This window comes from Ambystoma mexicanum, chromosome 4p, assembly GCF_040938575.1.
Source record: "Ambystoma mexicanum isolate Mex_15411 chromosome 4p, UKY_AmexF1_1, whole genome shotgun sequence".
NCBI lineage: Eukaryota > Metazoa > Chordata > Amphibia > Caudata > Ambystomatidae > Ambystoma > Ambystoma mexicanum.
The window spans coordinates 1,201,787,996-1,201,806,042 of NC_090927.1; the positions used below are offsets into that span (position 1 = coordinate 1,201,787,996).

General features: G+C 42.9%; 1 protein-coding gene across 1 annotated transcript in view; it reads left to right on the forward strand.

Annotated features, from left to right (window-relative positions):
- Positions 1–18,047, forward strand: part of NPHP1 (nephrocystin 1) — a 1,322,209-nt gene that overhangs the window by 466,824 nt on the left and 837,338 nt on the right. The window contains exon 8 of the mRNA XM_069606852.1: positions 15,039–15,093. Within this exon, the coding sequence (XP_069462953.1) occupies positions 15,039–15,093 (55 nt within the window). The remainder of the gene's footprint in view (positions 1–15,038; positions 15,094–18,047) is intronic.

Here is an 18,047-nt window from a genome sequence, read left to right on the forward strand (position 1 = left end):
ACACGCGCTTCATGGGTCAGATGACCGAGAAGGTGGGAGGCAGTGATAGAGGTGGCTTGGCCTGAGGGGTAGGGAGGGTGAGGTGGGAGGAGAGGAGGAAGTGATCACTCCAGGAGAGAGGAGTGGAGAGAGGGACAGAGAGGGGAACGTCTGAGGAGAGTTGCAGAGGTCGCAAAAGAGTCCAGAGGGAGGACAGGAGACATCCAGGTGGATGTTGAAATCTCCAAGGAGGAGGGGTTGAGTGGTTGAGGCCAGGAGTGAGGAGGAGAGGTCTGTCCACTCAGAGAGGAAGGAGGAGAATTGATCAGGTGGCCGATAGATAGTAGCCACGGTAAGGGAGTGGCTAGGGGTGAGAGAGCCTGCAGACGAGGCATTCGAAAAAGAAGTAGGACTGCTTAGGAGTGACAGAGGTGGGAATCCAGTCGGGGAAGATTAGGGCTTCACCCCCTCCAGAGCGGTTGGACCTGGGCGCGCAGAGGATCTGGTAGCCGTCAGGTAGGAGCGTGTCAAAGCAAGTGACAGAGCTGGCCGTGAACCATGTCTCGGTGAGACCGAGGACATTGAGGTCAAGTTCTTCCAGAAGGCGGCAGATATCAGATGAGTGTTTGACAGCAGAGCAAAGTTTAGAGTGGCAATATGGACAAGGTTGCCATCCTTGAAGTACTTCCGGGGAGGGGTACAGGTCAGAGGTACGCCCTTCAGAGGTGTAGAAGGAGCCCGAGAGGGGGCAAAGAGGGAGGGAGAAGGCAAGGTAGCCAAGGAGGAGGCAGAAGGGGGAGGCAAGGTCGCCGCAGAAGGGGGAGAGGGGACAGCAGGAGAAGAAAGGAAATTGATGAGGTGTGGGAAGCGTCTATCAAAGAGGTGAAGGTTGGCCTGAGGGCCTTGGACCAAGACTGTCCGATTCGAGTAAACATTAATGATGACCTTAGAGGAATGGAAGGAAGGCAGGAGGACGTCCCAACGGGTGCCACCATTAATGGGAGAAGAGGAGAAAGGAGAGAGCACAGAGACCATATGAAGGGTCCATAGGTCTGGCGAAGGAACGACAAAGAGGATGTCAATGAGAGTTTCCTTAGAGGAGGCACTGGTATAGGTGTCAGTGTTAGGGAGGCCTGGGTTGGAGAACAAGATGTCCCTTTTAAACTTCTTCCTACTATGTTTAGTGAGGAAAGCAGGATAGTGAATAGAGAAGCAGTTAGAGAAGATAGGAGAGACAGAGAGCACCATAGATTAGGTGGGAGAGTAGAAAGGTGGAAGGGAGAGTGGGGGGGAGGTACTAGAGAAGGACACTAGAGTAGGCAGGCGAGACAGCGAGAGGCAAGCAAGTTGCGCAGTAGTACAAGATGACGCCAATCAGGATTGAGGGAGCTTACACCAATGTGCATAGAAGACTCCACGCATCCCTTGGACTCGAAGGCAAAGGTTCTGTTCAATTCCCCCTTATCACTTCTTGTGAGACAGGCATGGTATCCATAGAGATGACACAGACAACAGAAGTGCAATTCTAAACAAAACTTTATTAATTATCAGGATGGTGTAGTACCCAACTAGCCTTATACTGTAGTGGGATTTTCCCTGCCTAAAGAAACCTAAGGAAAGTCTATGTAAGTCCGAAGTGAAAGTTTGTCTGTGTCAAAACTTGTGCTTTTCCTCACACCTCTAACAAAACCTGGTGTGTGAATCTTTCTCAACAAAATAGAAGTGTTGAAAAGTAAAGATGGAACTTCTTTCAGTTGGAGTCCTTCTTGGTTTCCCTGTTTCAAGTTCAACACAGTTCCAATAAAGATTAATTTCAATAGCGTTTGATCAAATTCTGAAATTACCTTCTCCAAGTTCAAAATGTATTACACAACAGAGGTCCTGGGACTCCATTGCCCAAGACAAGCCTTCGCTTGTTTGACTCTCAGGGTTCCCTTCCCCAAGACTTTAACATAACATTTACTTTGGGTTTCATCTGCTCAATAGAAAACACTGGGTCCGATTGACCCTCCTTCAGGTTTGCTTCAACAAGTATTTCACAGTTCTTCGCAGCATGTTCATCGTTCAGGGTTCCTGGTCTAAGCGCAGTTGTCAGACCACATGGACCACCCATCACAGGTCACGCAACCAGTAGCCCTGAATATTAGGAGACTTTCTGGTCTAGGCGCAATTGTTGGCCCACACGGTCCAGCCATCACAGGTCACACAACCATAAGTCTCCCCAAAGCTGCTGGGCCCCTTGTAGACTCTTCTGTCTTTCACTGTATTCTTCGTAGCCCTGTATAATGCCAGTTCTTGGGTTGTGATATGTTGGTTACTCTTTCTTACGTTTGCAACTCTAATTGGCAGTCTTTCTGATCTTTGCACACCTAATGCTCATCACAACTCTTCAATCCTTCATATGCCTTTGATTCTTTCCATACTGCTCTTAACTGATTGTTCTGGTTGACGTATCTATTAAACTGTTCATTCCGGATTCAGCATATTGTATTTTTCTCATTTGACAGCTTTCTTTCATTTCGGCATTCATTACAGGTAGCATTTACTTTTGCTTGTTTGAATAGCAACTTTCTTTCAGTTTGGTATTCAATATGGGAAGCAATTGCTTGTGTTTATTCAATTATAGGTTTTCTTTCAGTTCGTTATTCAATATGAGCAGTGTTTACTTAAATGCAGGAACAGTTACTTATTTAAAGTTCCTTCGGAGCGCTCCGGTCTCCTCAGTGTCTCCTGACACTTACCGGCTTTCGCGGATCCTCCCAGCAGCTTTACTCGAATGGAAAAACCTTCAGTTCGTTTTCCGGGCACATCTCCAGACACGGCCTGGCACCTCTGCTCTTCTCTACACGCGGTCCGTGTCCCCGACATCCTCCGCAACTCCAGCTGCACCGAAGCTTGGTCACGGACAGCTTTTCTTTCTCCTCCGCTACCTATTTAATTTACTGGTCCCAGTGGATTGGATGCTGGGATTTAAAAGGGATATGTCCTTTCTATATAAGATTTTGGTATCCACCAAGAGTGTCTTCGTCCCCGTCATGATATTCAAAATCTTCTGATGTTGTGGAACATGTCAAGAAAGCCACAAAGGGGGTGTGTCTATGGAGTTCCTCACAAGAACAGGAGTCCTTTTCCCCAAAAGGGGAGTCTCTCCTGGTGAGGTCCCACTTGCCTTGACCCCCTATGGAATGTGTTGAGGAGCGGGATCCCCTCTCTGGCCTCACAGGAGGGGGGGTTCCCACTTGGGGAGATAGGGCAAATTCCTTCAATTCGTCACACCCCCACCCATATCTCTGTGGTTTCCCTTTCTCCTTGTAGATAGTAATTCTTTGTTCTTGATGTTTGGGCAGGTAATACTGTCCTCTCTGGGTTTGAAGATTGGATGTCTCTCCAGCTCCGTATGGGTGGGTGTGAAAGTTGATGGAAGGTTCCCAAGATTGTAAAGGAGAGTAAAGGGCACTTGGTTTTTGAGTTCCGGCAGGTAGTAACAATTCCCCAAAAGTCAAAGTTTGTACCTATCATTGCCTTCTTGGGAACACAGGAACTACTGATGTTCTCATAGTCATCGGTTAGTTTTTGACTTCAAGGGCCATGTGGATCTTCAGATAGTTTTCCACATCTCCATGGACACAAGTCCTTTTTACAGGTTCACTACACTGTAGTTCCTCAGGATATAAGAGGTTTGCACTGACGACAGTTTGTCTGCTCCCTGAATCGGAGTGCATTAGCCCGTCTCCTGTTTACTAGTACTTTCTCATGGGTCTTAAAAGGTTGGTTCCCACAGTAATATATTTCAGAACTGTCAACCTCTATCCCCGATTCTTCTCTCTTCTTACTCTGGCTCTATGGATAGTCATCCTATTTCCATGGGTTCTTTGCTTTTTTTGGGGGGGGCAAAACCTAGCTATGTGTCTTTTTTCTCGAAATGAGAAACATAGTGGGATCTTGGGGAACAGAGTTTTTGTTTTCCCCATTTCTTCTCTAGTTGATAACTGTGATTTCCTTTTAGGGACTAAAGAAGTCATTTTCTGCACCCCTTTACCTTACTTGGATGTTCTTGGGGTAGATTGTTTTCAACTCTTTAAGACAGCTGCTGGCAGAAAAAGTCAGTAGTCCACAGCGCTTGTACTCCACAAATTAGGAAAACAGCTCAAGGCTCTTGTAGTGCCCTTTTTAATTTCCTGGGAAAGCAGTAGTCCTCAAGGGGTTAGCCTTCTGGTAAGACGTTTGGAGATCTCCTTTTGACAGCGGGGCCAGATAACATGTCTTTAATCCGTCGTCCCAGTTAAATTGGATAGCAAGCTTACAAAGAATGGCCCCAAATCCTCCCCATCCTGATAAGGTTGTAATATCCCATGGGGGACTATGCAGGGTTGGGGACTTGTCCTTACCTGTTCTAATCCTTCCTGGAGTCACTGATCTACCTGTATCTGATGAGCTACTAAGCGCTCCAGGAGGTTCTGGTATTGAGGTTGCAGATAACCTCGGATACAGGGGTCTCGGAAACACTTGCTTCTGGCTTCCTCCCACTCGTCTGTGTTCTCAATGCTCTCATTTTTTGTATCAGAATCACTTGGACACGTTATAGACAAGGTTCCCAAGGTTTTCATTAATATAAGATATGGCCTAACTTTCCCTTTCTGTATGGGTTGGTCCCTACCTATATTTCTAACTAAGGTGCTTGTCCGTCCGTGGTGAATGTCCAAAAGGAAATGTCCACTGTCCAAAAACTACCCTAACTGACCCTACCACTAAGAAAACTGACTTATATATGTAGAATGTCTCATTTTCGCCTTTCGTACCTCTAGTACCAGTCTTTAGGATTCTTCACTAATCGGTCATCCTCAAATAGGTCCTTGTGCTGTCTCAAATGAGTCTCTGTAACTCTTCAAGTGTGACTTGGAGTTTTCCCTTCTCCTTCAGTGTCACTTTTGGGTCTCTTTTGTTAGCTTTAAATTATTTGAACAGTCTTTCTCTTTTGGCCAGCTGGTACTCCTTGATTCTTGACTGGACTCACTGGCCTAGTTTCTCTAACTCTGATTCATAATAATCTCTCCTTTTGATATTTACTTCCTCTTGTACAAGTTGTCTTGTGACTCTCCCCTTTTCCCAGGGTATTATTATCCACAATGCCTTTCTCTGTATATTATTACTTTCTTTTACATCCCCATAGTTTAAGTTCACTTCCTTCAAGATGAACTTTATCTTGCGATTTCTTCTGAGACAATTTATTTGCTTAATATATTGATCCCTTCACGGTCACCCTTGATGCCCATTGTCCCCATTACCTTCCATTATGTGGGAGAACGTCCTCCGGAGCCTTTTTTTTGGTGACCCTCAACAGTCTCTCTTCTCTTCGGTGTCCTTGTCTTTTGATGAGGCGTCAGACACCCTGTGTTTTTTGATGCACGGTGGTATTGTTGATGTTGGAGGGACCAGTTGTCCACCAGAGGGGTTCCCTGGTCTTGCCTCCACCTTTCTGCGGGCTCCTGCCCTGCGGACCTCTCGTGCGTGGGTCGTGCCGTGTCACTGGCGTCCCCATCTCTTCCTTCAGGCTTGCGCCATGCTGGTTTCTTGTGTTGAGTGGCACTGCGACTCTGGTCTCTCTCTCTCTCTCTCTCTTTCTCTCTCTCTTTCTCTTTCTCTCTCTCTCTCTCTCTCTCTCTCTCTCTCTGTTTCTCTCTCTGTTTCTCTCTCTGTTTTTCTCTCTCTCTCTCTCTCTCTCTCTCTCTCGCGCTCTCTCTCTGTTTCTCTCTGTTTCGCTCTCTCTGTTTCGCTCTCTCTCTCTGTTTCTCTCTCTCTCTCTCCTTCTCTCTCTCTCTCTCCTCTCTCTCTCTCTCTCTCTCTCTCTGTTTCTCCTATGCAGGTTTCTCATGTCGACTTAGCACCATGACTTTGTCTTCTCTTTCTCTGGGTTTCTTCTCAGCATTCCCGTCTCCTGCTTCAGGCAAGTTTCAAACTTGCAGGCTTGTTGGCATCTGCTGACTCTGCCTCTCATCTTCATATGTCAAGAGTCAGTTATTTAATCTACTCGTCCCAGTGCATTGGACACTGGGATTTAAAGGGACATGTTTTTTCTCTGTAAGATGTTTGTATCCACCAAGAGTTTTTTTGTCCCAGTCATGATATTCAAAAGCTTCTGATGTTGTGAAACATGTCATGTAAGCCATGAGGTGGACGTCTCTAGGGAGTTACTCACTGGAACGGGAGTCCTTGTCCCCAAAGGGGAGTCTCTCCCGCTGAGGTCCCACTTGCCTCAACGGCTAGGGAGGGTGTTGCGGAGCAGGCTCACCTCCCTAGCCTCAATGGAAGGCTCCCCCTTCCGGAGAAAGGACACAGTCCCCTGATTCATCACAGCGTTCATAAACTTCCCAACAATAGACTCTCGACTGTACTGGAAATCAATAAAGGAAAGAAAAAAACAACCTTTTTCGAAATCCTTTGACAGACTGTTTAACTCAACAATCGATTTTTATATTGGCACACAGGTAATCGGAACTTCTGATCTGCATCCATCAACACCAAAGATTTCTGCCTCTGCCTTTCTGCTCTCCGACTAACACATCATGCCCTCCTTTCTTAGAGATCCATGCACAGCAAGAACAAACAGTATTGGCAGAAGGGCACTGTTTAAGACCACTTCACATTCCATCTCATTACATAATGGGGGGTTGCAACCTATATTTCATTTTTAATGTACCCAACCCTTTAATTTTCTGTCAGCCATATACATTTAAAAAATAAATTATTCAATCCACTCCCCTAGACCCCCCGGACAGCTGCCCTTCTACTAATTTAGTCAATTTACCATTCCTTAGTGTACCAAGTCCCATCCTTAAAACAAGTCTAGTAAATGTATTCTTTGTGGACACCAGTTCACGTGATCGTCTTTGTGGAGGAAGTCTAATACCAAATCCCAATCTTCCTTAAACTTCCTCGTTCTCCTTGAGCCACATAAGTCACACATTCCAGTGAAGCACAGTGCCATTCCTTTCCAGCCATTCATGTACAGTAGGTCTGTTTCCATCTCTGGGCAATAAGGAACAATGCTGACAGACTCAGAATCATCTATGCCTTTCTCTGAGGCTTTGATGCTAAAGTATCCAACACATCTCCCAAACCCACCATTGCCTCCCCAAAATCTCTACATATTTGAGGCCCAAATATAACTGTAATTGCTGTATTAATACACTCCCAAAATGGTTTTAAAATTGGACAATCTCACCATATGTGTCCCCTTGTCCCAATGTCTTAACAGCCCCTCCAACTTTTCCCAGGCACTTTAGGGTAAAGTCTATGTAGTTGCTCATGCGTCAAATGCCATTGTACCATGACCTTGACCCACATTTCTTGAATCTGAATTGCCCTCATAAGCTTTGGAATCCCCTGCCACACTCCCTGCCATTGCTTGTCCGATATAGGGCTGCTTAAGACTTTTTTCCCATTGTTTCATATATACCCAATACAGATGAATGGTTAGAGAATCCATAAATAGCCTATATAGTGCGCAAACCAAGTGGCGGTTGCTTGAGTTTGTAAGTAGATCATTCTCAAAGGGGGTAGCTGCCTGTTTCTTTCCCATTGTCTGTAGCCAAAGTCTCATTGTGAAAATCAATCCTGCTTACATTGTTGAAATGACTTGATCTCTTGGCCCTCTACGATATCGCCCATCTTCTGGCACCAGCCTCTTCCCATCGCTTAAAGGCTCCCTGCTCTGCCCCCATCGTGAACTGAGGATTACGAAATAGGGGCGTAAACGGAGAAGGGAACGTAGTTGTGGCTTCCCTCCATACTACCTCGTCCCATACCTCACCCATTAGTGCTGTGATTTTACTCTTATACAGGTTAGTGGACCTATCAACCTTCTGACACCACAGTACTTCTCATAAGGGCCTCCCAACCACTGCACTATCCATCTGTAGCCATATTTTCTTACGGTTTCCCCCAAACCACTCCTGTATGATCCGCAACTGGGCCGCTTGATGATACATTTTGAAATCTGGAACCCCATGCCACCACTGTTTATGGGTGCCGTCAGTGCTTTCCAAGCCACCCTTGATTTTTTTATTTTCCATATAAAAGGACTGCTAATGGTAAGGCCTGAAAATAGTATAATACCCTTGGGAGCACAACCACTTTGATTACATTAATTCTACCTCTCCATGAAATTGAAAATGGGTTACGCTACTAGACACTTTTTAATTGGGTCTAATAACGGGGGATAATTAGGCTGATACATGGATTCGATTGAATTGGTTATTTTCACTCCCAAATATCTTAACCCTTTATCTGTCCTCAAATACACACCCACATCTAAAGACCGTTCCATTGAAACTGCTCCCCCTTGCATAACCATCATTTCTGATTTATGGGTATTCATTTTCAATTCTGCCACTTCACCAAATTCTTTAAGTGCTACAGTCAATCCTCGCAGTGTGGTAGCTAAATCTGTTACCGTAATAAGCAAATCGTCGGCAAACGCCATCACCTTATGTTCCACTCCTCCAAATTGTATGCCTCTGATATTCTTTCCATGGCAGATCTTGGATAAAACAACTCCAAATGTATTGCATACAAAACTCCCTGTTTTGTACCCCGAGACACCCTGATTCCTTGTGAAACATAACCAGTGACAGCCAAACGCAATATCGGTGACTGATAATTTGGCTGAACCATGCGTAAGAATCTAGGCCCGAAACCCATATCCCCCATAGTACAAAAACACCACTCCACCTGGTCAAATGCTTTTTATGCATCAAATGTTATCCCTGCAGCCAGCCTTGCATTGTTTACCTTCTCAATCAAATGACTCACCCTCCTTATATTTGTCAAAGGTTTTCCTTCCCTTGGCGAAACCTGACTGAATAAGTTTGGGTATTAATTTTTCCATTCTCATTGCTAATATTTTAGTAAAATATTTTTGCATCTATATTGATAAGAACTATGGGTCTATATGACCCGCAATTTCTTCTATGTTTTTTGTTAGGCTTAGGAGATAGCACTACCTTTGCCTCTTCCATAGATGGCATTATATGGACCGATTTGATAAAGGAATTAAAAAGGGATGTCATTACCGGGTCTAATGTGTCGATGTAGGTTTTGTAAATGAATGCCGGAAAACCGTCCAGACCAGGAGCCTTATTTATTGGTAAAGAACTGATAGTTGAACAAACTTCCTCTCAAGTAATCTCCCCTTCCAACTCCTCCCTTTCCCCTGCATCAATTCTATTTAGGTGGCATTGTTTCAAGTATACCTCCTGGGCTTCTTCATCCGGTAAATCAGTAGTGTACAACGTGGAGTAATACTCTGTGAATACCTGTAATATGTCTTCGGACGAAGAGCTACAGTTTTCCGGTCCTGTTCAAATACGAAGGATGGCCCTTGCTTCCTCCTTCTTTCTCACTTGCTGGTCTAACATATGGTCAGCTTTATTTGCCTTGATATAGTACCTTTGTTTTAAAAAATAATGACTTCTCAGCCTGTCTAGTTTGTAATAATTCCAATTGTCCCCTAATATGTCTGTATTTCCTCCCCATGGTCACCCCCTATCTAATTCCATTCTACTCATTACCCCCTGCAATTGGGATTCTAAGTCACTTTGCATTGAGGCAAGTTGTTTTACTCGTAGGGCCATCCTTGCAATTGGCTGAACCTCCTTAAAGGCATCCCACACCGTCTGTTTGTTCCTGCATTCCCGGTGTCTTATTTGTTTCAAAGAACTCCTCAATTTTAGCCCACGTCTCGTTGTTTATGACCGGGTTGGCTAATAACTGATTTTGAAAATTTCCAGCACCACAGGCTGGAGCCAGCTGTTTTCCTGCAGGATTTCTTTTGTTAAGGGATCATGATCTGATAGACTAATCAGTCCTAGATCAATTTTGCATGCTTGCCCCAATAAAGTAGCAGACACCCATATATATTCTATCAGAGAAAATGACCGATGGACATGGGAATAAAAGGTGTATCCTTTAGCTCACTTCTGAATTTCTTTCCAAGAATCGACCAGAGCTAATCTGGTCACACTTGCTCAGAGGTTTTGTGAGGGACCCCTGTGAATGACGTTAGCTGTCGTACTCCTATCTACAAGCGGGTCCCATACTACATTGAAGTCCCCTGTTAATATGATTTTCCCTGTTGCTAATTTTTCAAGTTTGTGTAGCACTTATCGGAGGAATCAATCCTGACCCCTATTAGGTGCGTAAAGGGTGGCTATCGTATACCTTGAATGCCCAAGCTGAATACGAGCCAAAATGTATCTACCCTCCTGATCCACTTCTCCTGCTATTATTTGCAATGTTACCATTCCCTTAAAGCTATTAGGACCCCTCCCGTCTTCCCCCTATTATTAGATTGAAGTATATGTGGGTAGCCCTTGATCCTTAATGTATGGCTATCTTTCTTAGCTATATGGGTCTCTTGCAGGGCCACAATGTCTGGTTTACCCCGCCTTAGTAATTATTCCACCTTGCATTTTTTAACCGGGGTATTCAAAACCCTAATGTTCAGTGACAGAAATTGAGGCCTTCGTTTACCCCATCAAACGTTTGGCATGTTAATTATTTCCTTGGCAGCTGCCCCCCCCCCCTCTGTCCCCTTCTCCCTCCCACCCCAACTCCCCACAATACACTCCGGTCAGACTCAACCCACTCCTCCCCTTCCCATGCAAAGAGCCATGGGGGTCGAGTCTCACTACTCGCCCGGAGACCACAAGTGCGGGTCTTCTAGGACACATAGGACCCATACCCTCCCCTATTCCAAGTGCCGGGATCACCTCACACCTACTTCGGCGACCCCACGCCACTGTTCATTACCCCACAGATATATATGCATCCTTTACCTAAAATGTTTCACAACGTTCCTCCTCCCCTCAGAACCCTGAATGTCTTATTCCTATTTATCTTCGCAGGGTGTTTTGGTTGTCCACCAGCTCCACTGAGAACCTTCTTTTTTTGACGGTAGTCCTCAAATCTTTCTCCATTCCCAATGTTTAACCTTTTCTATCTCTCTTGACTTTCACAAATCTTGTTGCTCACCCCCATCTTCCTCAATTTTCAAAATGTTACATCCTTCTTCACAGGAGATGAGATGTTGTCGTCCCTACCATGAAAACAACAATCCAAATGGAAATGTCCATCTATATTTTATTTGAGCCTGCAACAGAGCTTTAATCACTAGTCCCATCGATCTCCGCTTCACCAAAGTAGATTGCGTTAAGTCTTGCTATAGCTGTATTTCAACACCATTCACTTTGATAGGACTGGCCTTTCTAGCACCTAGCAAGATCGCTTCCATTTGTCCATAGTTTTGGAGTGCTGTTAAAACATCACAGAGTCTGGCACCTGGTTTCTCTCTTTTAGGGCCCACTCGATGTATATGATTGAGGGGGGACCTCTTCCCCCACCTTCAGCTTGTGCAGATCAGCAACCACCTGTTGCATCGTATCCTTCAGGTCGCGATCCTCCACTCCCTTAGGAAGCCATTTTACACTAATATTAGATCTCCTGGACTGATTTTTGAGATCTTCAGTCTGAATCTCTAAATTATGCGTGGCTGTTAAAAGTTGTTCAGTTAAAGCATCTATGTTATGTGTGTCCTCCGCCAGCTCTTGAATGGCATTTTCGGTGGTGTCCATTCTTTCCCCTAATTCACTCATTTCCCTTTCACCTCCTGAAGGGATTGAGCCAATTCCAATCTGAAAAACTGAAAATAAAAAAAAGAACTTTTATCAGAGATGAGAATGATTATATCAACAACAAAATGTTCACGTTTCATAGAAAATATGACACTAGCTTAAAATTTCAATACAACAAAGCAAAAGATCCAAATGAAACCAGTAACACTTCTACACCCTCAACATCGGATATAGAAACCATGAGCGACAAAGATCCAACTCCAACTGAACTGGCCTCAGCATCATCATCATCTACAAATAACCAAATTCCCCAACCTGTTCCAACATCAAAATCTCAGGCATGTCCTTTTTTTAGAAGAGCTTTTGTGGCACAGAAAGAGCTCTCGCTCAGGAAAAACAGCCTTTCGTGGCACATTACCAAACCAGCAACAAAATCAAAGTGCTTTTCATCCGAACGCCCCAGAGGCAAGAAAGGAGGAAGTAAAATGCGTAAAAGAAAACCAAGGAGTAGAAACAAGATCTCAAAAGCAAGGGAGGAGGAGATAGACCTTATAATAAACCTATCTGATTTTCAAGTCACTCCAGCATTGACATCATCTCTTAGTAAAGGTCTCTCCTTCAGCCCCACACACAGAGGAGACTATTTCCAGACACCACTGGATTTATACAAATTTTGCAGAAAATTAAAACTCAGAAAATTATTTGAAGAAACACCTATGAGAAGTCCAAAAACCATTTATTCCTATTCCATCTACGCTTATGGAAAAAATGGTTGAAGATACAGTAGACCTATTAAATATTGATGAAGATACACAATACACCAAAGAATTCTTCTTGGAAGAACAAGGTATAGAAACATACCTATCGGAAGAAACAAACCTCAGACCGAAATCAACCTTTATAAGTGTTCTCTCCTCTGAAAATGTTATTGACGTTTTCCAAAAAGCAGTCAGTAACAATATCGGAGACAACTATCTCAAAAACTATTTTTCTAAATCAAGCAACAGTCTTACCAAGGAAGAAAATCAGCCATCAAACTAGTGGCAGATGATAAAACTATAGTGACAAAGGCAGCAGATAAAGGAGGTAAAATATTCCTTCTAAACAGAAGAGACTACATAAGGGAAGGACAAAAACAGCTCAACATCATAGATTGTTACGAAAAATTATCTACCAACCCTTTTCCGGAATTAGAAAAAGAATGGAATATTAGAATTAAGAATTGGTTTGAACAAGAACTTCTAACTGAAACTGAATATCATGCTTTACAATTCAAAGATTCCATCATGTCAACAATATACTTCTTACCTAACGTTCACAAAATGTACAAAGATTTTCCAACATTCCGTCCCACAATCAATGGTGTTGGCTCCATAACAGAAAACATCTCCCAATATATTGATTCACATCTGCAGCCATTAGCATCAGGTTTAGCCTCATTTGTGAAGGATACGAAACACACAATTCAACAAATCAACCAAATCCTGTGGAAACACAATTACCTATTTGTTACTCTGGATCTAGTCCAACTCTACACCAGTATCCAACACAACAAAGGACTGGAAAGCGTCATGTTTTTTCTGAAATCCAGATCAGTCTCCTATTCTCAACAAAACAACATGATTATCAAAATGTTAAACTTCTGCCTCAACATCATCATCTTCATTTTTGACAACAATCTATATAGACAAATTCAATGCACCGCTATGGGGTCCAAATGTGCCCCCTCATTCATTGATGAAATCCTTATAATTTGGGAAGGAGACCCTCAACAACTGGAAACTCATGTCACCCATCTTAATACCAACGACTACAACTTATTTACAAAACAAGCAAGCACAACAATCATTGATTTCCATGATTTGGTGTTATTTGTTGAAAATTCCCAAATTCAAACCAAATTCTTTACCAAACCTTCATCATATTCCTCATTTTTCTGATTGGAACATACAATATAAGGTGTGCTGTAACACCTAATCTTTTCATTATTCTTTATGTAACAAATAGAATTGGATCCCCTGCTTTTTTGACTTCAAGTGAGCTTCTACGTACTATTTCTTTAATTGACTCACCAACAAACATTTCATAAACCATTTCATAAACCAGGTTGGCACACTTGAGTTTCCTTCTCATCAATAAATATTGTGACCAATTCCAATCTGATTAAACTCCTCTGTGATTGTATGGTCTCTGTCATTTGATCGCTAAAATCTTTTAAGCATTGTTGAAATATTTCCTTAGTGATCGCTTGTCCTGTTGTCAAACCTGGGGACCCTACAGAACCCTCCTGCTCCTGGGCGATACGTTCTTCAGCCAGGCCCATCTCTCTTTCCTTCCGACAAAGCTTTTGCAGCACCCCATATTGTTGTTTTTTTGCCACTTTAGGGGTAGGGTCCCCTTTATTGTATTCTTTCAGCTTATTCCTTGACATCTTGAACAAGTCTTATAATTTACTTTCTTTTCCCGAATGCCGTCAAGACCAATTAGCAGGGCTTTTCCTTCCTTAATCCTATAAGTTGCTTCTCCACTGAATTTTCACATTCGCTGCGGCCACACCTTTTTCACAGATCACCATGCCATCCCTATTCAAACTGTCAGATGTAGCATTAGGATCTACAGTCTTGCCTTGCAGGAATCAGTTGTTTAAACATGGCAGTTTGCAGCCCCTGCTCAACATTGCAATGGAGTAACATGCACAGGGTATACTTTCAATTCCAAATTTTCATCCACATTGCCCAGTTATTTATTTAATCCTGCCCCAGACTCATTTGTTTTCTACAGGTACTCTCTTATACTAAATTTCTAATTTCCTCCAGTGATGCAGTTTGTTAACTTCACATCCAAGCCGTCTGCTGAGTTAAATGGACACTGATTCTTTTGGTATTTACTTTCCCTCAACTGCCTCTTTCTTAAAAGGTATTCATTCTGATTTGTGCTTTCATCGAATGATTACCTTCTATTTTCAGCATGCATGGTTGGTCTGTTACATGAGGTGACAGTTATTTTATTCCATTTTGTTGGTATTACCTGCCTTTGCCCTTTTACATATTAAATTGTGTTTTATAAGTCTGTTTTTATAAATGTTATGTCCATCAGCTTACTCTCGTCCCTCTTTCGTTTACCCATGTTTCCCCCACACCCTAGTTCTGTATGTTTTATGTATAAAACTAAATGAATTTGTCATGAGGAATTCTAATCATGATAATTTTCAATAAACCATTGTTAGCGACAAAAACAGCCTATTTTGCTCACCGCACATTCAGAAAAGACCCATAGCAAATTATTCAAATGCCAGATCTCTTGTAGAACAGGCTTGTTTTGGGTCCTAATTATTAAAAAAAATAAAAAGCTTAACATTTTAGAAATGTAGACTGGCAGGATATGTCACAATTTACAATGTGTTAACTTTGCATTATTGTGTCTCGCTAGCGCCAGAAGAAGTTCTGATTCTCAATTGAATTCAGCAAAGAAGGAAATCAATGCAGTGAGTATCTTTACCTTCATCACTCTGCTTCGTATTGATTAGTGTTTGATAATACATTCTGCTGCATTTTATATATTCACCAAGTCAAATACTAACATAGAGTGTTCTGCTTCCTATGCATTCCCTCAAAAAGCAAAGCTTTGCCCCACGGACTCAGTTACGAGAAGTGCTCGCGTCTAGCTTCAATTAATAAACGATCATTGGCAAAACCAGTAGGTCATACTTTGTAAATATTGAGGTTATTTAGTAAAGCCCTCACAATACCAAAAGGTGTATCCTCTACATTTGCAAAGCGAAACATATTGGCTTTGCCAATGCTTGGTATTATAGAGTTGCCATTAATGAGAATTCCTGGTGTTTTTACTGTATTGCTGCCATATTTCCAAGCTCCCCGTCTACCACCTGCTTCCTGTTCTCACATTATTTTGTAAAGCTTTTGGAAACAGTTACACTATCTTGCAAAAACTCTGATTTGTAAGAAAATGTTCTCCTGTTTATTGTATTGTGCAGAGGTTCCTTCACTATATCCTATCATTGGACAGCACACAATTCTTCCTAATATTGTGCATAATTGTATTCACTATAATGATTAATTACATGCCATAACTTGAAGTTGTCATACAAAAGGAAAACACATACATCTGGTTAAGTGCCACAGCTCAAAATTGCAATACGCATTGTTAACTGTGGTGAATGAGAGGTGTTCAGCATCCTTTTTATGGAGGAGAAGTAAAGGTCTTAGCTACCACCTGTACCTGCCGCAATGTGGACCATGTCACCTGCACTGCTCGACCAAGCTGGCATATTAACATGAAAACAAGACAAGCGTTTTATGGGTCAAGTAGACAAGTGGCAGCAGCTCGTTTTCCTCATGTGTAATACTGTAAGCCAAGTTCATTAACTTATGTGCTTTACTCTAGCACAGGGCCACGTAGAGACACTGTACAGCGTCCAAACAGAAACACGATGGCGCCTGATGCCGTAAGCCGTGTTAGTGTCTCATCCGGAATTGAGGGAACACCAGTAGGTTGAAACACCCCTTACACAATTAACCTGTGCAGAAGAGCACATAGTTCATTCATATAATACCATTGAAAGCCCAGTGCTACTAGAGCAATTAGACCAGAGAACCATAGGATGCTAGGGAAAGAGTAAATCAGGAGTCCACCAATAGGAAAGCCGTCAGCTTAATTGGTAGAAAAGAGGCTGTGTGCAGTAGTTTCTTGTTTTTGACTGAACGTTGGAAACCTCTAGTGGAGGCGCCTGCTGGGAGTCCAGTGGCAGTGAACTGGACCATAATGGCCTGGAGAGAAGGATACTTGGAAAGCCTGAATGAGACCCTTGGTGAGCTGCAAACAGAAGTATGGGAGAGCCCCTCAGTATTGTGAGTTTTCCCAGTGAGTTGGGAGCAGAGTTGTTTGCTGTCATGCAGCCCATTATATTGGCTACAGTATCCAGCATTCTGCCAGCAACTGTTTCCCCTTGATCGGCACTCAATAAATAAGGCCTGCCATTATAAAAGCCACCTTTGTGCGCGATCGTGTGCAGAGTTGGGAGCAGAGTTGTTTGCAGTCATCGCAGTCCTCGCAGGCCGAACGGGTAAGGTCTGACATAACCAAACATATTGTTGACTAATTCGTTGAACCTTGACACCATGGTAGTTTTATGACCACATAAGAGCAAGCAAAAACCACCTAAACAGCTGCTGCGGCCGTACTTCGTAGCCGAGTGGGCAGACCTGTTACTGCGTTGAGAACCAGTAAATCTCTGTTATGAGGCCTGGTAAAAGTAAGCAAAGCAGCCTCTAAAGGTGTGTTTAGCTGCTCACCGAGTCCTCATTCAGGATTACTGACATGCACCAACACTTTACAAAGGAAAAAGCCTAAAAGGAACAATAAGTATGGGTTTCTTCCGTTACTCCAAAATAAAAAAGCAATAATAACATGTTAGCACTTATTGTTAACGTAACACATTTGGCCTTATCTCCTTCGACATCCATGGCTATTGATAACAATAATTCTCTTTAAAATCATTGTTTAAACCTGCAGTGGGGTGCGGATGAAATGTTCCAACCAACATCCATCACTGGTGCAAATGTGATTTCTAGCACCATTCTCTCGGCTACTCCTGACTTAAATACCCTCGCTTCGATCACGTTTGAGAATTCGGGTTCTAGTAACACCTAATTGAAACAAGAAAGACGTTGATACAACACAATTATTCAGGAGCTTCACTTACGCCACGCCTGGATGCACTTGCCGCAACGGTGGACGCGATATTTGCTTTATGCTCCTCTTTGGCATAGGAATAGTGTGACACCAAGAACATCTTGGTGAAGGTTGTTGATATAATATTAGCTCAAAGCAAACTGTGATTGCGCTTTAGAGACTAGCAATGTCACAGAGTTTCAAGCAGAATACAGTGAAGACCAGGATTAAGGTATGCTGCCTACATTTTCACCTCCTAGTCTGGAAGTAAATCTACGCAACAAAAACATTCTCAAAAAGAAAAATGGCTGTAATTGGCGAAAGAGAAGCAAGGGCTCACAACCCTCCAATTTTTCTACTAGGAGAAAAAATCTTCAGGCATTGGCAACTTCAAACCAAACAAACGTTGTCTGTGTAGCAGGTGAAGATTGTTTCATTTTGCAAACTCAAACGAGCCTAATGTGCCAAATAAACCTCAAATGGCACTGCCAACGGCCCGTACATTACAGGGAAGTGGAAAAAGGTTGAACCAGACTGCAGAGAAGAATCGCCAAAACGTAGATTTGAAAAACATCAACACTGGCCCTCATTACGTATCGCATAGCACTTGTAAAGAGATGGCACATATGGAAACAATATCTGCAAAGGAGCAAGTACATTTTGATAATGCTCCACAAGGAAGTACAAACAAAAAATGGCAACCGCAGGAAGCCGGCCCCCAAACAAATGAAACTGCAAAGGGCTGAC